Here is a 17,945-nt window from a genome sequence, read left to right as displayed (position 1 = left end):
AACAGAAATGTGGACATGTCGACAAAACAGAAATGTGAAACAGAAATGTGGACATGTGGACAAAACAGAAATGTGAAACATAAATGTGGACATGTGGACAAAACAGAAATGTGGACATGTGGACATAACAGAAATGTGGACATGTGGACATAACAGAAATGTGAACATGTGGACAAAACAGAAATGTGGACATGTGGACAAAACAGAAATGTGAAACAGAAATGTGGACATGTGGACAAAACAGAAATGTGGACAAAACAGAAATGTGGACATGTGGACAAAACAGAAATGTGAAACAGAAATGTGGACAAAACAGAAATGTGGACATGTGGACATAACAAAAATGTGAACATGTGGAAAAACAGAAATGTGGACATGTGGAAAAACAGAAATGTGGACATGTGGACATAACAGAAATGTGGACATGTGGACAAAACAGACATGTGGACATGTGGAAAAACAGAAATGTGGACATGTGGACATAACAGAAATGTGAACATGTGGACAAAACAGAAATGTGAAACAGAAATGTGGACAAAACAGAAATGTGAAACAGAAATGTGGACATGTGGACAAACAGAAATGTGGACAAAACAGAAATGTGGACAAAAACAGAAATGTGAAACAGAAATGTAGACATGTGGACAAACAGAAATGTGGACATGTGGACAAAACAGAAATGTGGACATGTGGACAAAACAGAAATGTGGACAAAACAGAAATGTGGACATGTGGACAAAACAGAAATGTGGACAAAACAGAAATGTGGACATGTGGACAAAACAGAAATGTGGACAAAACAGAAATGTGAACAAAACAGTAATGTGGACAAAACAGAAATGTGAAACAGAAATGTGGACATGTCGACAAAACAGAAATGTGAAACAGAAATGTGGACATGTGGACAAAACAGAAATGTGAAACATAAATGTGGACATGTGGACAAAACAGAAATGTGGACATGTGGACATAACAGAAATGTGGACATGTGGACATAACAGAAATGTGAACATGTGGACAAAACAGAAATGTGGACATGTGGACAAAACAGAAATGTGAAACAGAAATGTGGACATGTGGACAAAACAGAAATGTGGACAAAACAGAAATGTGGACATGTGGACAAAACAGAAATGTGGACAAAACAGAAATGTGAAACAGAAATGTGGACAAAACAGAAATGTGGACAAAACAGAAATGTGAAACAGAAATGTGGACATGTGGACAAAACAGAAATGTGGACATGTGGACAAAACAGAAATGTGGACATGTGGACAAAACAGAAATGTGAACATGTGGAAAAACAGAAATGTGGACATGCATGGAAAAACAGAAATGTGGACATGTGGAAAAACAGAAATGTGGACATGTGGACATAACAGAAATGTGAACATGTGGAAAAACAGAAATGTGGACATGTGGACAAAACAGAAATGTGGACAAAACAGAAATGTGGACATGTGGACAAAACAGAAATGTGGACAAAACAGAAATGTGGACATGTGGACATAACAGAAAGGTGGACAAAACAGAAATGTGGACATGTGGAAAAACAGAAATGTGGACATGTGGAAAAACAGAAATGTGGACATGTGGACATAACAGAAAGGTGGACAAAACAGAAATGTGGACAAAACAGAAATGTGGACATGTGGACATAACAGAAATGTGAACATGTGGACAAAATAGAAATGTGAAACAGAAATGTGGACATGTCGACAAAACAGAAATGTGAAACAGAAATGTGGACATGTGGACAAAACAGAAATGTGAAACAGAAATGTGGACATGTGGACAAAACAGAAATGTGAAACAGAAATGTGAACATGTGGAAAAACAGAAATGTGGACATGTGGAAAAACAGAAATGTGGACATGTGGAAAAACAGAAATGTGGACATGTGGACATAACAGAAATGTGAACATGTGGAAAAACAGAAATGTGAACATGTGGAAAAACAGAAATGTGGACATGTGGAAAAACAGAAATGTGGACATGTGGACATAACAGAAAGGTGGACAAAACAGAAATGTGGACATGTGGAAAAACAGAAATGTGGACATGTGGACATAACAGAAAGGTGGACAAAACAGAAATGTGAACATGTGGAAAAACAGAAATGTGAACATGTGGAAAAACAGAAATGTGGACATGTGGAAAAACAGAAATGTGGACATGTGGAAAAACAGAAATGTGGACATGTGGAAGAACAGAAATGTGGACATGTGGACATAACAGAAATGTGGACATGTGGACATAACAGAAAGGTGGACAAAACAGAAATGTGGACATGTGGAAAAACAGAAATGTGGACATGTGGAAAAACAGAAATGTGAACATGTGGAAAAACAGAAATGTGAACATGTGGAAAAACAGAAATGTGAACATGTGGAAAAACAGAAATGTGAACATGTGGAAAAACAGAAATGTGGACATGTGGAAAAACAGAAATGTGGACATGTGGACATAACAGAAAGGTGGACAAAACAGAAATGTGGACATGTGGAAAAACAGAAATGTGGACATGTGGAAAAACAGAAATGTGGACATGTGGACATAACAGAAAGGTGGACAAAACAGAAATGTGGACAAAACAGAAATGTGGACATGTGGACATAACAGAAATGTGAACATGTGGACAAAATAGAAATGTGAAACAGAAATGTGGACATGTCGACAAAACAGAAATGTGAAACAGAAATGTGGACATGTGGACAAAACAGAAATGTGAAACAGAAATGTGGACATGTGGACAAAACAGAAATGTGAAACAGAAATGTGGACAAAACAGAAATGTGGACATGTGGACATAACAAAAATGTGAACATGTGGAAAAACAGAAATGTGGACATGTGGAAAAACAGAAATGTGGACATGTGGACATAACAGAAATGTGGACATGTGGACAAAACAGACATGTGGACATGTGGAAAAACAGAAATGTGGACATGTGGACATAACAGAAATGTGAACATGTGGACAAAACAGAAATGTGAAACAGAAATGTGGACAAAACAGAAATGTGAAACAGAAATGTGGACATGTGGACAAACAGAAATGTGGACAAAACAGAAATGTGGACAAAACAGAAATGTGAAACAGAAATGTAGACATGTGGACAAAACAGAAATGTGGACATGTGGACAAAACAGAAATGTGGACATGTGGACAAAACAGAAATGTGGACAAAACAGAAATGTGACATGTGGACAAAACAGAAATGTGGACAAAACAGAAATGTGGACATGTGGACAAAACAGAAATGTGGACAAAACAGAAATGTGAACAAAACAGTAATGTGGACAAAACAGAAATGTGAAACAGAAATGTGGACATGTCGACAAAACAGAAATGTGAAACAGAAATGTGGACATGTGGACAAAACAGAAATGTGAAACATAAATGTGGACATGTGGACAAACAGAAATGTGGACATGTGGACATAACAGAAATGTGGACATGTGGACATAACAGAAATGTGAACATGTGGACAAAACAGAAATGTGGACATGTGGACAAAACAGAAATGTGAAACAGAAATGTGGACATGTGGACAAAACAGAAATGTGGACAAAACAGAAATGTGGACATGTGGACAAAACAGAAATGTGGACAAAACAGAAATGTGAAACAGAAATGTGGACAAACAGAAATGTGGACAAAACAGAAATGTGAAACAGAAATGTGGACATGTGGACAAAACAGAAATGTGGACATGTGGACAAAACAGAAATGTGGACATGTGGACAAAACAGAAATGTGAACATGTGGAAAAACAGAAATGTGGACATGTGGAAAAACAGAAATGTGGACATGTGGAAAAACAGAAATGTGGACATGTGGACATAACAGAAATGTGAACATGTGGAAAAACAGAAATGTGAACATGTGGAAAAACAGAAATGTGGACATGTGGAAAAACAGAAATGTGGCATGTGGACATAACAGAAAGGTGGACAAAACAGAAATGTGGACATGTGGAAAAACAGAAATGTGGACATGTGGACATAACAGAAAGGTGGACAAAACAGAAATGTGAACATGTGGAAAAACAGAAATGTGAACATGTGGAAAAAACAGAAATGTGGACATGTGGAAAAACAGAAATGTGACATGTGGAAAAACAGAAATGTGGACATGTGGAAGAACAGAAATGTGGACATGTGGACATAACAGAAATGTGGACATGTGGACATAACAGAAAGGTGGACAAAACAGAAATGTGGACATGTGGAAAAACAGAAATGTGGACATGTGGAAAAACAGAAATGTGAACATGTGGAAAAACAGAAATGTGAACATGTGGAAAAACAGAAATGTGAACATGTGGAAAAACAGAAATGTGGACATGTGGAAAAACAGAAATGTGGACATGTGGACATAACAGAAAGGTGGACAAAACAGAAATGTGGACATGTGGAAAAAACAGAAATGTGGACATGTGGAAAAACAGAAATGTGGACATGTGGACATAACAGAAAGGTGGACAAAACAGAAATGTGGACAAAACAGAAATGTGGACATGTGGACATAACAGAAATGTGAACATGTGGACAAAATAGAAATGTGAAACAGAAATGTGGACATGTCGACAAAACAGAAATGTGAAACAGAAATGTGGACATGTGGACAAAACAGAAATGTGAAACAGAAATGTGGACATGTGGACAAAACAGAAATGTGAAACAGGAAATGTGGACAAAACAGAAATGTGGACATGTGGACATAACAAAAATGAACATGTGGAAAAACAGAAATGTGGACATGTGGAAAAACAGAAATGTGGACATGTGGACTAACAGAAATGTGGACATGTGGACAAAACAGACATGTGGACATGTGGAAAAACAGAAATGTGGACATGTGGACATAACAGAAATGTGAACATGTGGACAAAACAGAAATATGAAACAGAAATGTGGACAAAACAGAAATGTGAAACAGAAATGTGGACATGTGGACAAACCAGAAATGTGGACAAAACAGAAATGTGGACAAAACAGAAATGTGAAACAGAAATGTAGACATGTGGACAAAAACAGAAATGTGGACATGTGGACAAAACAGAAATGTGGACATGTGGACAAAACAGAAATGTGGACAAAGCAGAAATGTGGACATGTGGACAAAACAGAAATGTGGACAAAAACAGAAATGTGGACATGTGGACAAAACAGAAATGTGGACAAAACAGAAATGTGAACAAAACAGTAATGTGGACAAAACAGAAATGTGAAACAGAAATGTGGACATGTGGACAAAACAGAAATGTGAAACAGAAATGTGGACATGTGGACAAAACAGAAATGTGAAACATAAATGTGGACATGTGGACAAAACAGAAATGTGGACATGTGGACATAACAGAAATGTGGACATGTGGACATAACAGAAATGTGAACATGTGGACAAAACAGAAATGTGGAATGTGGACAAAACAGAAATGTGAAACAGAAATGTGGACGTGGACAAAACAGAAATGTGGACAAAACAGAAATGTGGACATGTGGACAAAACAGAAATGTGAAACAGAAATGTGGACAAAAACAGAAATGTGGACATGTGGACATAACAAAAATGTGAACATGTGGAAAAAACAGAAATGTGGACATGTGGAAAAACAGAAATGTGGACATGTGGACATAACAGAAATGTGGACATGTGGACAAAACAGACATGTGGACATGTGGAAAAACAGAAATGTGGACATGTGGACATAACAGAAATGTGAACATGTGGACAAAACAGAAATGTGAAACAGAAATGTGGACAAAACAGAAATGTGAAACAGAAATGTGGACATGTGGAAAAACAGAAATGTGGACAAAACAGAAATGTGGACAAAACAGAAATGTGAAACAGAAATGTAGACATGTGGACAAAACAGAAATGTACATGTGGACAAAACAGAAATGTGGACATGTGGACAAAACAGAAATGTGGACAAAACAGAAATGTGGACATGTGGACAAAACAGAAATGTGGACAAAACAGAAATGTGGACATGTGACAAAACAGAAATGTGGAAAAAACACAAATGTGAACAAAACAGTAATGTGGACAAAACAGAAATGTGAAACTGGACATGTCAATAAACAGGAAATGTGAAACAGAAATGTGGACATGTGGACAAAACAGAAATGTGAAACATAAATGTGGACATGTGGACAAAACAGAAATGTGGACATGTGGACATAACAGAAATGTGGACATGTGGACATAACAGAAATGTGAACATGTGGACAAAACAGAAATGTGGACATGTGGACAAAACAGAAATGTGAAACAGAAATGTGGACATGTGGACAAAACAGAAATGTGGACAAAACAGAAATGTGGACATGTGGACAAAACAGAAATGTGGACAAAACAGAAATGTGAAACAGAAATGTGGACAAAACAGAAATGTGGACAAAACAGAAATGTGAAACAGAAATGTGGACATGTGGACAAAACAGAAATGTGGACATGTGGACAAAACAGAAATGTGGACATGTGGACAAAACAGAAATGTGAACATGTGGAAAAACAGAAATGTGGACATGTGGAAAAACAGAAATGTGGACATGTGGAAAAACAGAAATGTGGACATGTGGACATAACAGAAATGTGAACATGTGGAAAAACAGAAATGTGGACATGTGGACAAAACAGAAATGTGGACAAAACAGAAATGTGGACATGTGGACAAAACAGAAATGTGGACAAAACAGAAATGTGGACATGTGGACATAACAGAAAGGTGGACAAAACAGAAATGTGGACATGTGGAAAAACAGAAATGTGGACATGTGGAAAAACAGAAATGTGGACATGTGGACATAACAGAAAGGTGGACAAAACAGAAATGTGGACAAAACAGAAATGTGGACATGTGGACATAACAGAAATGTGAACATGTGGACAAAATAGAAATGTGAAACAGAAATGTGGACATGTCGACAAAACAGAAATGTGAAACAGAAATGTGGACATGTGGACAAAACAGAAATGTGAAACAGAAATGTGGACATGTGGACAAAACAGAAATGTGAAACAGAAATGTGAACATGTGGAAAAACAGAAATGTGGACATGTGGAAAAACAGAAATGTGGACATGTGGAAAAACAGAAATGTGGACATGTGGACATAACAGAAATGTGAACATGTGGAAAAACAGAAATGTGAACATGTGGAAAAACAGAAATGTGGACATGTGGAAAAACAGAAATGTGGACATGTGGACATAACAGAAAGGTGGACAAAACAGAAATGTGGACATGTGGAAAAACAGAAATGTGGACATGTGGACATAACAGAAAGGTGGACAAAACAGAAATGTGAACATGTGGAAAAACAGAAATGTGAACATGTGGAAAAACAGAAATGTGGACATGTGGAAAAACAGAAATGTGGACATGTGGAAAAACAGAAATGTGGACATGTGGAAGAACAGAAATGTGGACATGTGGACATAACAGAAATGTGGACATGTGGACATAACAGAAAGGTGGACAAAACAGAAATGTGGACATGTGGAAAAACAGAAATGTGGACATGTGGAAAAACAGAAATGTGAACATGTGGAAAAACAGAAATGTGAACATGTGGAAAAACAGAAATGTGAACATGTGGAAAAACAGAAATGTGAACATGTGGAAAAACAGAAATGTGGACATGTGGAAAAACAGAAATGTGGACATGTGGACTATAACAGAAAGGTGGACAAAACAGAAATGTGGACATGTGGAAAAACAGAAATGTGGACATGTGGAAAAACAGAAATGTGGACATGTGGACATAACAGAAAGGTGGACAAAACAGAAATGTGGACAAAACATAAATGTGGACATGTGGACATAACAGAAATGTGAACATGTGGACAAAATAGAAATGTGAAACAGAAATGTGGACATGTCGACAAAACAGAAATGTGAAACAGAAATGTGGACATGTGGACAAAACAGAAATGTGAAACAGAAATGTGGACATGTGGACAAAACAGAAATGTGAAACAGAAATGTGGACAAAACAGAAATGTGGACATGTGGACATAACAAAAATGTGAACATGTGGAAAAACAGAAATGTGGACATGTGGAAAAACAGAAATGTGGACATGTGGACATAACAGAAATGTGGACATGTGGACAAAACAGACATGTGGACATGTGGAAAAACAGAAATGTGGACATGTGGACATAACAGAAATGTGAACATGTGGACAAAACAGAAATGTGAAACAGAAATGTGGACAAAACAGAAATGTGAAACAGAAATGTGGACATGTGGACAAACAGAAATGTGGACAAAACAGAAATGTGGACAAAACAGAAATGTGAAACAGAAATGTAGACATGTGGACAAAAACAGAAATGTGGACATGTGGACAAAACAGAAATGTGGACATGTGGACAAAACAGAAATGTGGACAAAACAGAAATGTGGACATGTGGACAAAACAGAAATGTGGACAAAACAGAAATGTGGACATGTGGACAAAACAGAAATGTGGACAAAACAGAAATGTGAACAAAACAGTAATGTGGACAAAACAGAAATGTGAAACAGAAATGTGGACATGTCGACAAAACAGAAATGTGAAACAGAAATGTGGACATGTGGACAAAACAGAAATGTGAAACATAAATGTGGACATGTGGACAAAACAGAAATGTGGACATGGACATAACAAAAATGTGGACATGTGGACATAACAGAAATGTGAACATGTGGACAAAACAGAAATGTGGACATGTGGACAAAACAGAAATGTGAAACAGAAATGTGGACATGTGGACAAAACAGAAATGTGGACAAAACAGAAATGTGGACATGTGGACAAAACAGAAATGTGGACAAAACAGAAATGTGAAACAGAAATGTGGACAAAACAGAAATGTGGACAAAACAGAAATGTGGAAACAGAAATGTGGACATGTGGACAAAACAGAAATGTGGACATGTGGACAAAACAGAAATGTGGACATGTGGACAAAACAGAAATGTGAACATGTGGAAAAACAGAAATGTGGACATGTGGAAAAACAGAAATGTGGACATGTGGAAAAACAGAAATGTGGACATGTGGACATAACAGAAATGTGAACATGTGGAAAAACAGAAATGTGAACATGTGGAAAAAACAGAAATGTGGACATGTGGAAAAACAGAAATGTGGACATGTGGACATAACAGAAATGTGGACAAAACAGAAATGTGGACATGTGGAAAAACAGAAATGTGGACATGTGGACATAACAGAAATGTGGACAAAACAGAAATGTGAACATGTGGAAAAACAGAAATGTGAACATGTGGAAAAACAGAAATGTGGACATGTGGAAAAACAGAAATGTGGACATGTGGAAAAACAGAAATGTGGACATGTGGAAGAACAGAAATGTGGACATGTGGACATAGCAGAAATGTGGACATGTGGACATAACAGAAAGGTGGACAAAACAGAAATGTGGACATGTAAAAACAGAAATGTGGACATGTGGAAAAACAGAAATGTGAACATGTGGACAAAACAGAAATGTGAACATGTGGAAAAACAGAAATGTGAACATGTGGAAAAACAGAAATGTGAACATGTGGAAAAACAGAAATGTGGACATGTGGAAAAACAGAAATGTGGACATGTGGACATAACAGAAAGTGGACAAAACAGAAATGTGGACATGTGGAAAAACAGAAATGTGGACATGTGGAAAAACAGAAATGTGGACATGTGGACAAACAGAAATGTGGACAAAACAGAAATGTGGACAAAACAGAAATGTGGACATGTGGACATAACAGAAATGTGCATGTGGACAAAATAGAAATGTGAAACAGAAATGTGGACATGTGGACAAAACAGAAATGTGAAACGTGGACATGTGGACAAAACAGAAATGTGACAGAAATGTGGACATGTGGAAAAACAGAAATGTGAACATGTGGAAAAACAGAAATGTGGACATGTGGAAAAACAGAAATGTGGACATGTGGAAAACAGAAATGTGGACATGTGGACATAACAGAAATGTGAACATGTGGAAAAACAGAAATGTGAACATGTGGAAAAACAGAAATGTGGACATGTGGAAAAACAGAAATGTGGACATGTGGACATAACAGAAAGGTGGACAAAACAGAAATGTGGACATGTGGAAAAACAGAAATGTGGACATGTGGACATAACAGAAAGGTGGACAAAACAGAAATGTGAACATGTGGAAAAACAGAAATGTGAACATGTGGAAAAACAGAAATGTGGACATGTGGAAAAACAGAAATGTGGACATGTGGAAAAACAGAAATGTGGACATGTGGAAGAACAGAAATGTGGACATGTGGACATAACAGAAATGTGGACATGTGGACATAACAGAAAGGTGGACAAAACAGAAATGTGGACATGTGGAAAAACAGAAATGTGGACATGTGGAAAAACAGAAATGTGAACATGTGGAAAAACAGAAATGTGAACATGTGGAAAAACAGAAATGTGAACATGTGGAAAAACAGAAATGTGAACATGTGGAAAAACAGAAATGTGGACATGTGGAAAAACAGAAATGTGGACATGTGGACATAACAGAAAGGTGGACAAAACAGAAATGTGGACATGTGGAAAAACAGAAATGTGGACATGTGGAAAAACAGAAATGTGGACATGTGGACATAACAGAAAGGTGGACAAAACAGAAATGTGGACAAAACAGAAATGTGGACATGTGGACATAACAGAAATGTGAACATGTGGACAAAATAGAAATGTGAAACAGAAATGTGGACATGTCGACAAAACAGAAATGTGAAACAGAAATGTGGACATGTGGACAAAACAGAAATGTGAAACAGAAATGTGGACATGTGGACAAAACAGAAATGTGAAACAGAAATGTGGACAAAACAGAAATGTGGACATGTGGACATAACAAAAATGTGAACATGTGGAAAAACAGAAATGTGGACATGTGGAAAAACAGAAATGTGGACATGTGGACATAACAGAAATGTGGACATGTGGACAAAACAGACATGTGGACATGTGGAAAAACAGAAATGTGGACATGTGGACATAACAGAAATGTGAACATGTGGACAAAACAGAAATGTGAAACAGAAATGTGGACAAAACAGAAATGTGAAACAGAAATGTGGACATGTGGACAAACAGAAATGTGGACAAAACAGAAATGTGGACAAAACAGAAATGTGAAACAGAAATGTAGACATGTGGACAAAACAGAAATGTGGACATGTGGACAAAACAGAAATGTGGACATGTGGACAAAACAGAAATGTGGACAAAACAGAAATGTGGACATGTGGACAAAACAGAAATGTGGACAAAACAGAAATGTGGACATGTGGACAAAACAGAAATGTGGACATAACAGAAATGTGAACAAAACAGTAATGTGGACAAAACAGAAATGTGAAACAGAAATGTGGACATGTCGACAAAACAGAAATGTGAAACAGAAATGTGGACATGTGGACAAAACAGAAATGTGAAACATAAATGTGGACATGTGGACAAAACAGAAATGTGGACATGTGGACATAACAGAAATGTGGACATGTGGACATAACAGAAATGTGAACATGTGGACAAAACAGAAATGTGGACATGTGGACAAAACAGAAATGTGAAACAGAAATGTGGACATGTGGACAAAACAGAAATGTGGACAAAACAGAAATATGGACATGTGGACATAACAGAAATGTGGACAAAACAGAAATGTGGACAAAACAGAAATGTGGACATGTGGACATAACATAAATGTGAACAAAACAGAAATGTGGACATGTGGAAAAACAGAAATGTGGACAAAACAGAAATGTGGACATGTGGACAAAACATAAATGTGGACATGTGGAAAAACAGAAATGTGTAGCGAGAGAGAGCGAGAGCAAGAGAGACAGAGACAGAGAGAGATAGAGAGAGAGAGAGAGAGAGAGAGAGAGAGAGAGAGAGAGCGCAAGAGAGCAAGACAGAGAGAGAGAGAGAGAGAGAGAGAGAGAGAGAGAGGGAGAGAAAGAAAGAGAGAGAGAGAGAGAGAGAGTGAGAGAGAGACAGAGAGAGAGAGACAGAGAGAGAGAGACAGAGAGAGAGAGCGAGAGATCAAGAGAGCAAGACAGAGAGAGAGAGAGAGAGACAAAGAGAGAGATAGAGAGAGAGAGAGAAAGAGAGAGAGAGATCAAGATAGAGAGAGAGAGAGAGAGAGAGAGAGAGAGAGAGAGAGAGAGAGAGAGAGAGAGAGAGAGACAGAGACAGAGACAGAGACAGAGACAGAGACAGAGACAGAGACAGAGACACTCTCACCACTTGAAGCAGAGCCAGGTATCCGGCGCCAACATTGTCAAAGTTGATCTTGACATTCTTCCACCTGACCTCAGTGAAATTCTGTCCAATGAGGGCCATGCACTGTGTCTTGTTGTTGACCTCGCTGGCATGAAAGTACTCCTCTGCTGTCTGGTTGAAACAGTAGTAGTACTTGCCCGCAAACAAGTTGACTCCCATGATACTGAAAATCAGCCAAAAGATGAGGCAAACCAGCAACACATTCATAATGGAGGGGATGGCTCCCACCAGGGCGTTGACTACCACCTAGACGGGGGAGACAGGAGGATAGGACAGCGTAAGAGATTGAAAACTCCATACTCCATGATACCTATCAATCCCCCCTCAGAGCAGCTGCATACTGTTATGGCATCATAAAGGAGAAAGTGGCATCAAAAACGAATTTGACATGTACTATGTTCTATTATTGAGTCATATTACAAATTGAGTTTTAACGTTATTATGATATATAACGTTGTATAAAGTATAGTATAGTTTACAGTACAGTTTAGAGTATAGTTAGAATAAAATTTAGAGTATGTCTATATATTGTAGTATAGTACAGTATAGTATTATGCAGTACAGTATAGTACATAATTATTATAGTACAGTATAATATAGTATAGTATAGTAACATACAGTGCATTCGGAAAGTATTCAGACTGATTAACTTTTTCCACAATTTGTTACGTTACAGTCTTATTCTAAAATTGATTTTTTTTTTTATCTTCCTCAATCTACACACAATACCCCATAATGACAAAGCGAAAACAGGTTTTTAGAAATGTTTACAAATGTATACATTTAAAAAACAGAAATACCTTATTTACATAAGTATTCAGACCCTTTGCTATGAGACTCGAAATTGAGCTCAGGTGCATCCTGTTTCCATTGATCATCCTTGAGATGTTTCTACAACTTGATTGGAGTCCACCTGTGGTGAATTCAATTGATTGGACATGATTTGGAAAGGCACACACCTGTCTATATAAGGTCCCACAGTTGACAGTGCATGTCAGAGCAAAAACCAAGCCATGAGGTCGAAATAATTGTCCGTAGAGCTCCGAGACAGGATTGTGTCGAGGCACAGATCTGGGGAAGGGTACAAAAACATTTCTGCAGCATTGAAGGTCCCCAAGAACACAGTGGCCTCCTTCTTAAATGTAAGAAGTTTGGAACCACCAAGACTTTTCCTAGAGCTAGCCCCCCGGCCAAACTGAGGGCCTTGGTCAGGGAGGTGACCAAGAACCCGAGTTCTTTTGTGGAGATTGGAGAACCTTCCAGAAGCACAACCATCTCTGCAGCACTCCACCAATCAGGCCTTTATGGTAGAGTGGCCAGACGGAAGCCACTCCTCAGTAAAAGACACATGACAGCCCGCTTGGAGTTTGCCAAAAGGCACCTAAAGGACTCTCAGACCATGAGAAACAAGATTCTCTGGTGTGATGAAACCAAGATTGAACTCATTGGCCTGAATGCCAAGCGTCACATGTGGAAGAAAACCAGGCACCATCCCTACGGTGAAGCATTGTGGTGGCAGCGTCATGCTGTGGGGATGTTTTTCAGCGGCAGGGACTTGGAGAGGAAAAGATGAACGGAGCAAAGTACAGAGAGATACTTGATGAAAACCTGCTCCAGAGCGCTCAGGACCTCAGACTGGGGTGAAGGTTCACCTTCCAACAAGACAACAACCCTAAGCACACAGCCAAGACAACGCAGGAGTGGCTTTGGGACAAGTGTCTGAATGTCCTTGAGTGGCCCAGCCAGAGCCCGGACTTGAACGCGATCGAACATCTCTGGAGACCTGAAAATAGCTGTGCAGTGACGCTCCCCATCCAACCTGACAGAGCTTGAGAGGATCTGCAGAGAAGAATGGGAGAAACTCCCCAAATATAGGTGTGCCAAGCTTGTAGCGTCATACCCAAGAAGACTCGAGGCTGTCATCGCTGCCAAAGGTCCTTCAACAAAGTACTGAGTAAAGGGTCTGAATACTTATGTAAATGTGATATTTAAGTTTTGTATTCATAATAAATTTGCAAAAATGTCTAAAAACGTGTTTTTGCTTTATCATTTAGGGGTTATTGTGTGTAGATGAATGAAGATTCTTTTAAAAAAAAATCCATTTTAGAATAAGTCTGTAACGTAACAAAATGTGGAAAAAGTCAAGGGGTCTGAATATTTTCCGAATGCAACAGTGAAAGAGCAGTATCAGTTCTATTATAATTAGAACGAATGGTCTCTGATCTGATCGAGAACACGGCTAGGACTGCCCAAGGGGTCTGCGCATATAAACACACCCCACTGTCCTTTAGAGTGAGCATAGAACTGTCATAAACTAACTGAACTACAAGTGTTTTGCCATACCAGCATGCAGCCTCATATTCTCCCAAACATTCACCCCTCTCTCTCTCTCTCTCTCCCTCCCTCATCCCCCTTAATTTTTTCCTAAAACACCCTCTACCCAGACTAACCCAATCATTTTAACGCAATGCAATGGAAAGCATTTTGAGCTATAGTGTAAGTCCTAGATGGCACCCTATTCCCTATACTGTATAGTGCATTACTTTTGACCAGAGCCCTATGGGCCCAGGTAAAAAGCAGTGCACTTTCTGCTTAAATGTAGTTAACTATATTGCGAATAGGGTGCCATTTCAGATGCAACTCATAGACTACTTCCCACATCCATAACACCAACGGCTAGCCCCTATACAGCTTCTATCTCCTCACTACCCAGCGTCCGGCCTGACCGGCCCTTCCATACACTGATGTGCATAGTGGGGTTGACCGCTAGCTCACTGACAGTGTTAGGCAGGCCAACCAGACCAGACCAGACCAGCAGCTGTCAGGCACACAGCTGAGCTGAGCATGCATGTCGTCTGTTTTTAGCAGACAGACTTGGTTTGTGGAGCCATATTCCCTCCTTGTATACAGACAGACAGCAGACGGAGCTTCAGGAGCAGCATTCTCTCAGCAATGTGCAGGACCCTGTATTGATTATTTAAAGCTACAGTCAGGGATTTGGGGAGCTGTTCAATAGTCATTTCAATTCTTGATATTTACCCATTGGTTCTTGGAAAAATATGACTTGCACAACTGGCTGTCTTTTATCATAACCCAAAATGTAGGTACACTCTTCTCTTACAGTTAAACATGTTAGTGAGGACATCATCGGTACTCTCCTCTCTACAGTATGTGTGTTATTGGAAGTGTTAACTACAGGCCTTTGACTGTTCCTGTTGAATGATTATGGCATATGGAGTTACTGGCTGCTAACTGGTTGCTATGGCACTAGGGTTGGATAAACACCACATGGCCACAATGGACACTTCAGGTTGTTGGGTGCCAATTTCTTTCTGTGTGAGTAACCCAAAACAGATGATAAAAAATATCTTACTGAAATAGCTGAATTAGAATACATATAAGCCACTTCGGCTACTCATTGTGCTTGGACCTCTAATAATACATGTAAGAATCTATCATGAAAAAATACAAAACTGTAAAGAGAAAGCTACCTTTTGAGAGGAATGATTACAATGCGTAAAAACGTAGCAGTTATACCGCATCATGACAGTAATATCACACCTCCCCCCTCTCACATACAGATATAGGATCTTAATTCGATCACTCTTTGTTTTTGCTGAGAATTTGCCTGCACTACAGGAAATGCAAACTTGTAGTGTATTCAAGGTTTTAAAAGGCTTCTAAAGTTTGTAATTTCCACTTTAAAATGTCAGACTTGATTTGGCTTAATGAAAAATGTATCAACCCTTACAAAAAATGTCTATTCATTATAATCCACATTTCCTGTTGCTGCAGGATTATTTTCCTGCTGTTGCAAACTGGCTCAAATTACAATCCTATAGGAGAACACATATCACTGCACCCACGCTGAGAGAATGAACTACTTGCTTCCGCTGAGGCAGTAGAACTTAACTTGTTTTCAAAGATTCAAAGTGTTCAAGGTAATATTAGCCATGCCTTATATAATACAATTGGCCATGCCTTATATAATATATATCATATATCAAATACATTATCAAAACAAAGAGGGAAAATGGCATTCAAAAGTGCATAATGTGCATCTGCAATTTGAGTACATGCGTGTTGTTACATGGCATTGTGGTGCAATCTCAAGAACCGTTCAAATCGATAAATAAACATATAGAGAAATGTTTTGGATAGAGAGATAACCGGCCAAAATGTTGCTTGTCTATATATTATATATCTATCTGACAAGTGGATTTTACACTTGGTTATCTTCGGACACAACATTTAAGAACAGTCAAGAATGGATGGTGTAGAGTTAGAACTCAGACCTCTGTTCTAAGAACTCAGACATCTGTTCTATGGTTCTAAGGTCTCTGTGTGATTGGTCTGTAATTCAGGATGTGTTTCCTGCTAACGTGTCTGCTGCAAGTCTGACATGATGCAGCTAGAAGGTATTTACATTTTTAAGTTAAAAATACAACACATGTTTTGTGACTAAACATTAAAATGCAACCAAAGACTAGAGAGCAAGCTCATTAGAAAATCTATAGTAAGACAGATGTAAGGATGACTTGGCGACTGTGTCATTCTTGTACATTGCATTGCTCAAAAAGTAACAATGAGACTACAAAGCAGTATAGTAAAAGATAAAGCATTTAACAAGTGACCATAGGCATTCAGATAGGTAGGTACAGCCCATTGCATCATTGCATGTTAAGCATTGCAATATATTCAAATGTAAAGCTGTGTTATGCTGCTCACTCTCAGAGCTGTCGACTTGCATTGGCCTCCACCACCACACAACCTTCCATCACAACGGCCAGAAGCTCAAGTCAGCAAGAGTTCTCAACATTCTCTCCAGAATCTCTTTCATTATTATGTTTGTCGGTGTCATCTCTCCATTGTCGTAATTCCCTATCCATTTACTTACCACTTCGACTTCTCCTTTTTATTTAAAAAAAAAAAAGAAAAGGAAAAAAAAGGCTAATGAATTGATGAACATAGACAACATTGTTTTGAATTGGTGAGTAAGTACAGGCAGGATCTAATTATATTGTGTTTGCTTTTTCACTGCTACAGGTATTAGCCTACTGGGCCACCGTCACCTCCTACCAATCACCCAGTGAATGAGATCGTTCATAAGGGTAATGCAATGTTTGACTACAATGTTCTTCTAAGAATGTACCATGATTTTTTCACCCAAAAATGATATTGGAATTTTGACCAGTCTAGCTGCCATAGAAACATAATCCTTCTAATTCTATGCTAGTCTCATCTCTGAGCAAAGTGACTGCCATGTAAATGTTTTGTGATGTGGACTCATTCATAAGTATAGTAGTATACATCCATAAAGCCTATCCAGGGCCTAAAAGTTTTGTGATGTCATCAGCTCGTATTTGCAACGTCATCGTCATATTTTAGCCACTGGATATGTTGTATGAATGGGCACTTCAGTATGAATGGAAATGTAAGTCAAATTGATGATTTGCTAGCTAACCTCTCCTGTACTGTATTAACAGTAGTGCATGCCACACCTGGTCTGTCATTTTGGGGACATTATGAAGAGGAAGGGGGGACATGCTCCGCGACTGTCTAGGGGTTAAGAAAGACTAGTGTTGTCCTAATGTGGTCC

General features: G+C 38.5%; 1 protein-coding gene across 6 annotated transcripts in view; it reads right to left on the bottom strand.

The window, feature by feature from the left end:
* scn8aa (sodium channel, voltage gated, type VIII, alpha subunit a) overlaps window positions 1-17,945 on the bottom strand; it is a 136,332-nt gene that overhangs the window by 13,219 nt on the left and 105,168 nt on the right. For all 6 annotated transcript variants that reach the window (XM_041845459.2, XM_041845460.2, XM_041845463.2 and 3 more), the window contains one exon: window positions 12,308-12,592. In XM_041845459.2, the coding sequence (XP_041701393.1) occupies window positions 12,308-12,592 (285 nt within the window). The remainder of the gene's footprint in view (window positions 1-12,307; window positions 12,593-17,945) is intronic.

Source organism: Coregonus clupeaformis, chromosome 24, assembly GCF_020615455.1.
Source record: "Coregonus clupeaformis isolate EN_2021a chromosome 24, ASM2061545v1, whole genome shotgun sequence".
In the NCBI taxonomy this organism is placed as follows: domain Eukaryota; kingdom Metazoa; phylum Chordata; class Actinopteri; order Salmoniformes; family Salmonidae; genus Coregonus; species Coregonus clupeaformis.
This window is presented reverse-complemented; position numbering and strand designations above follow the sequence as displayed.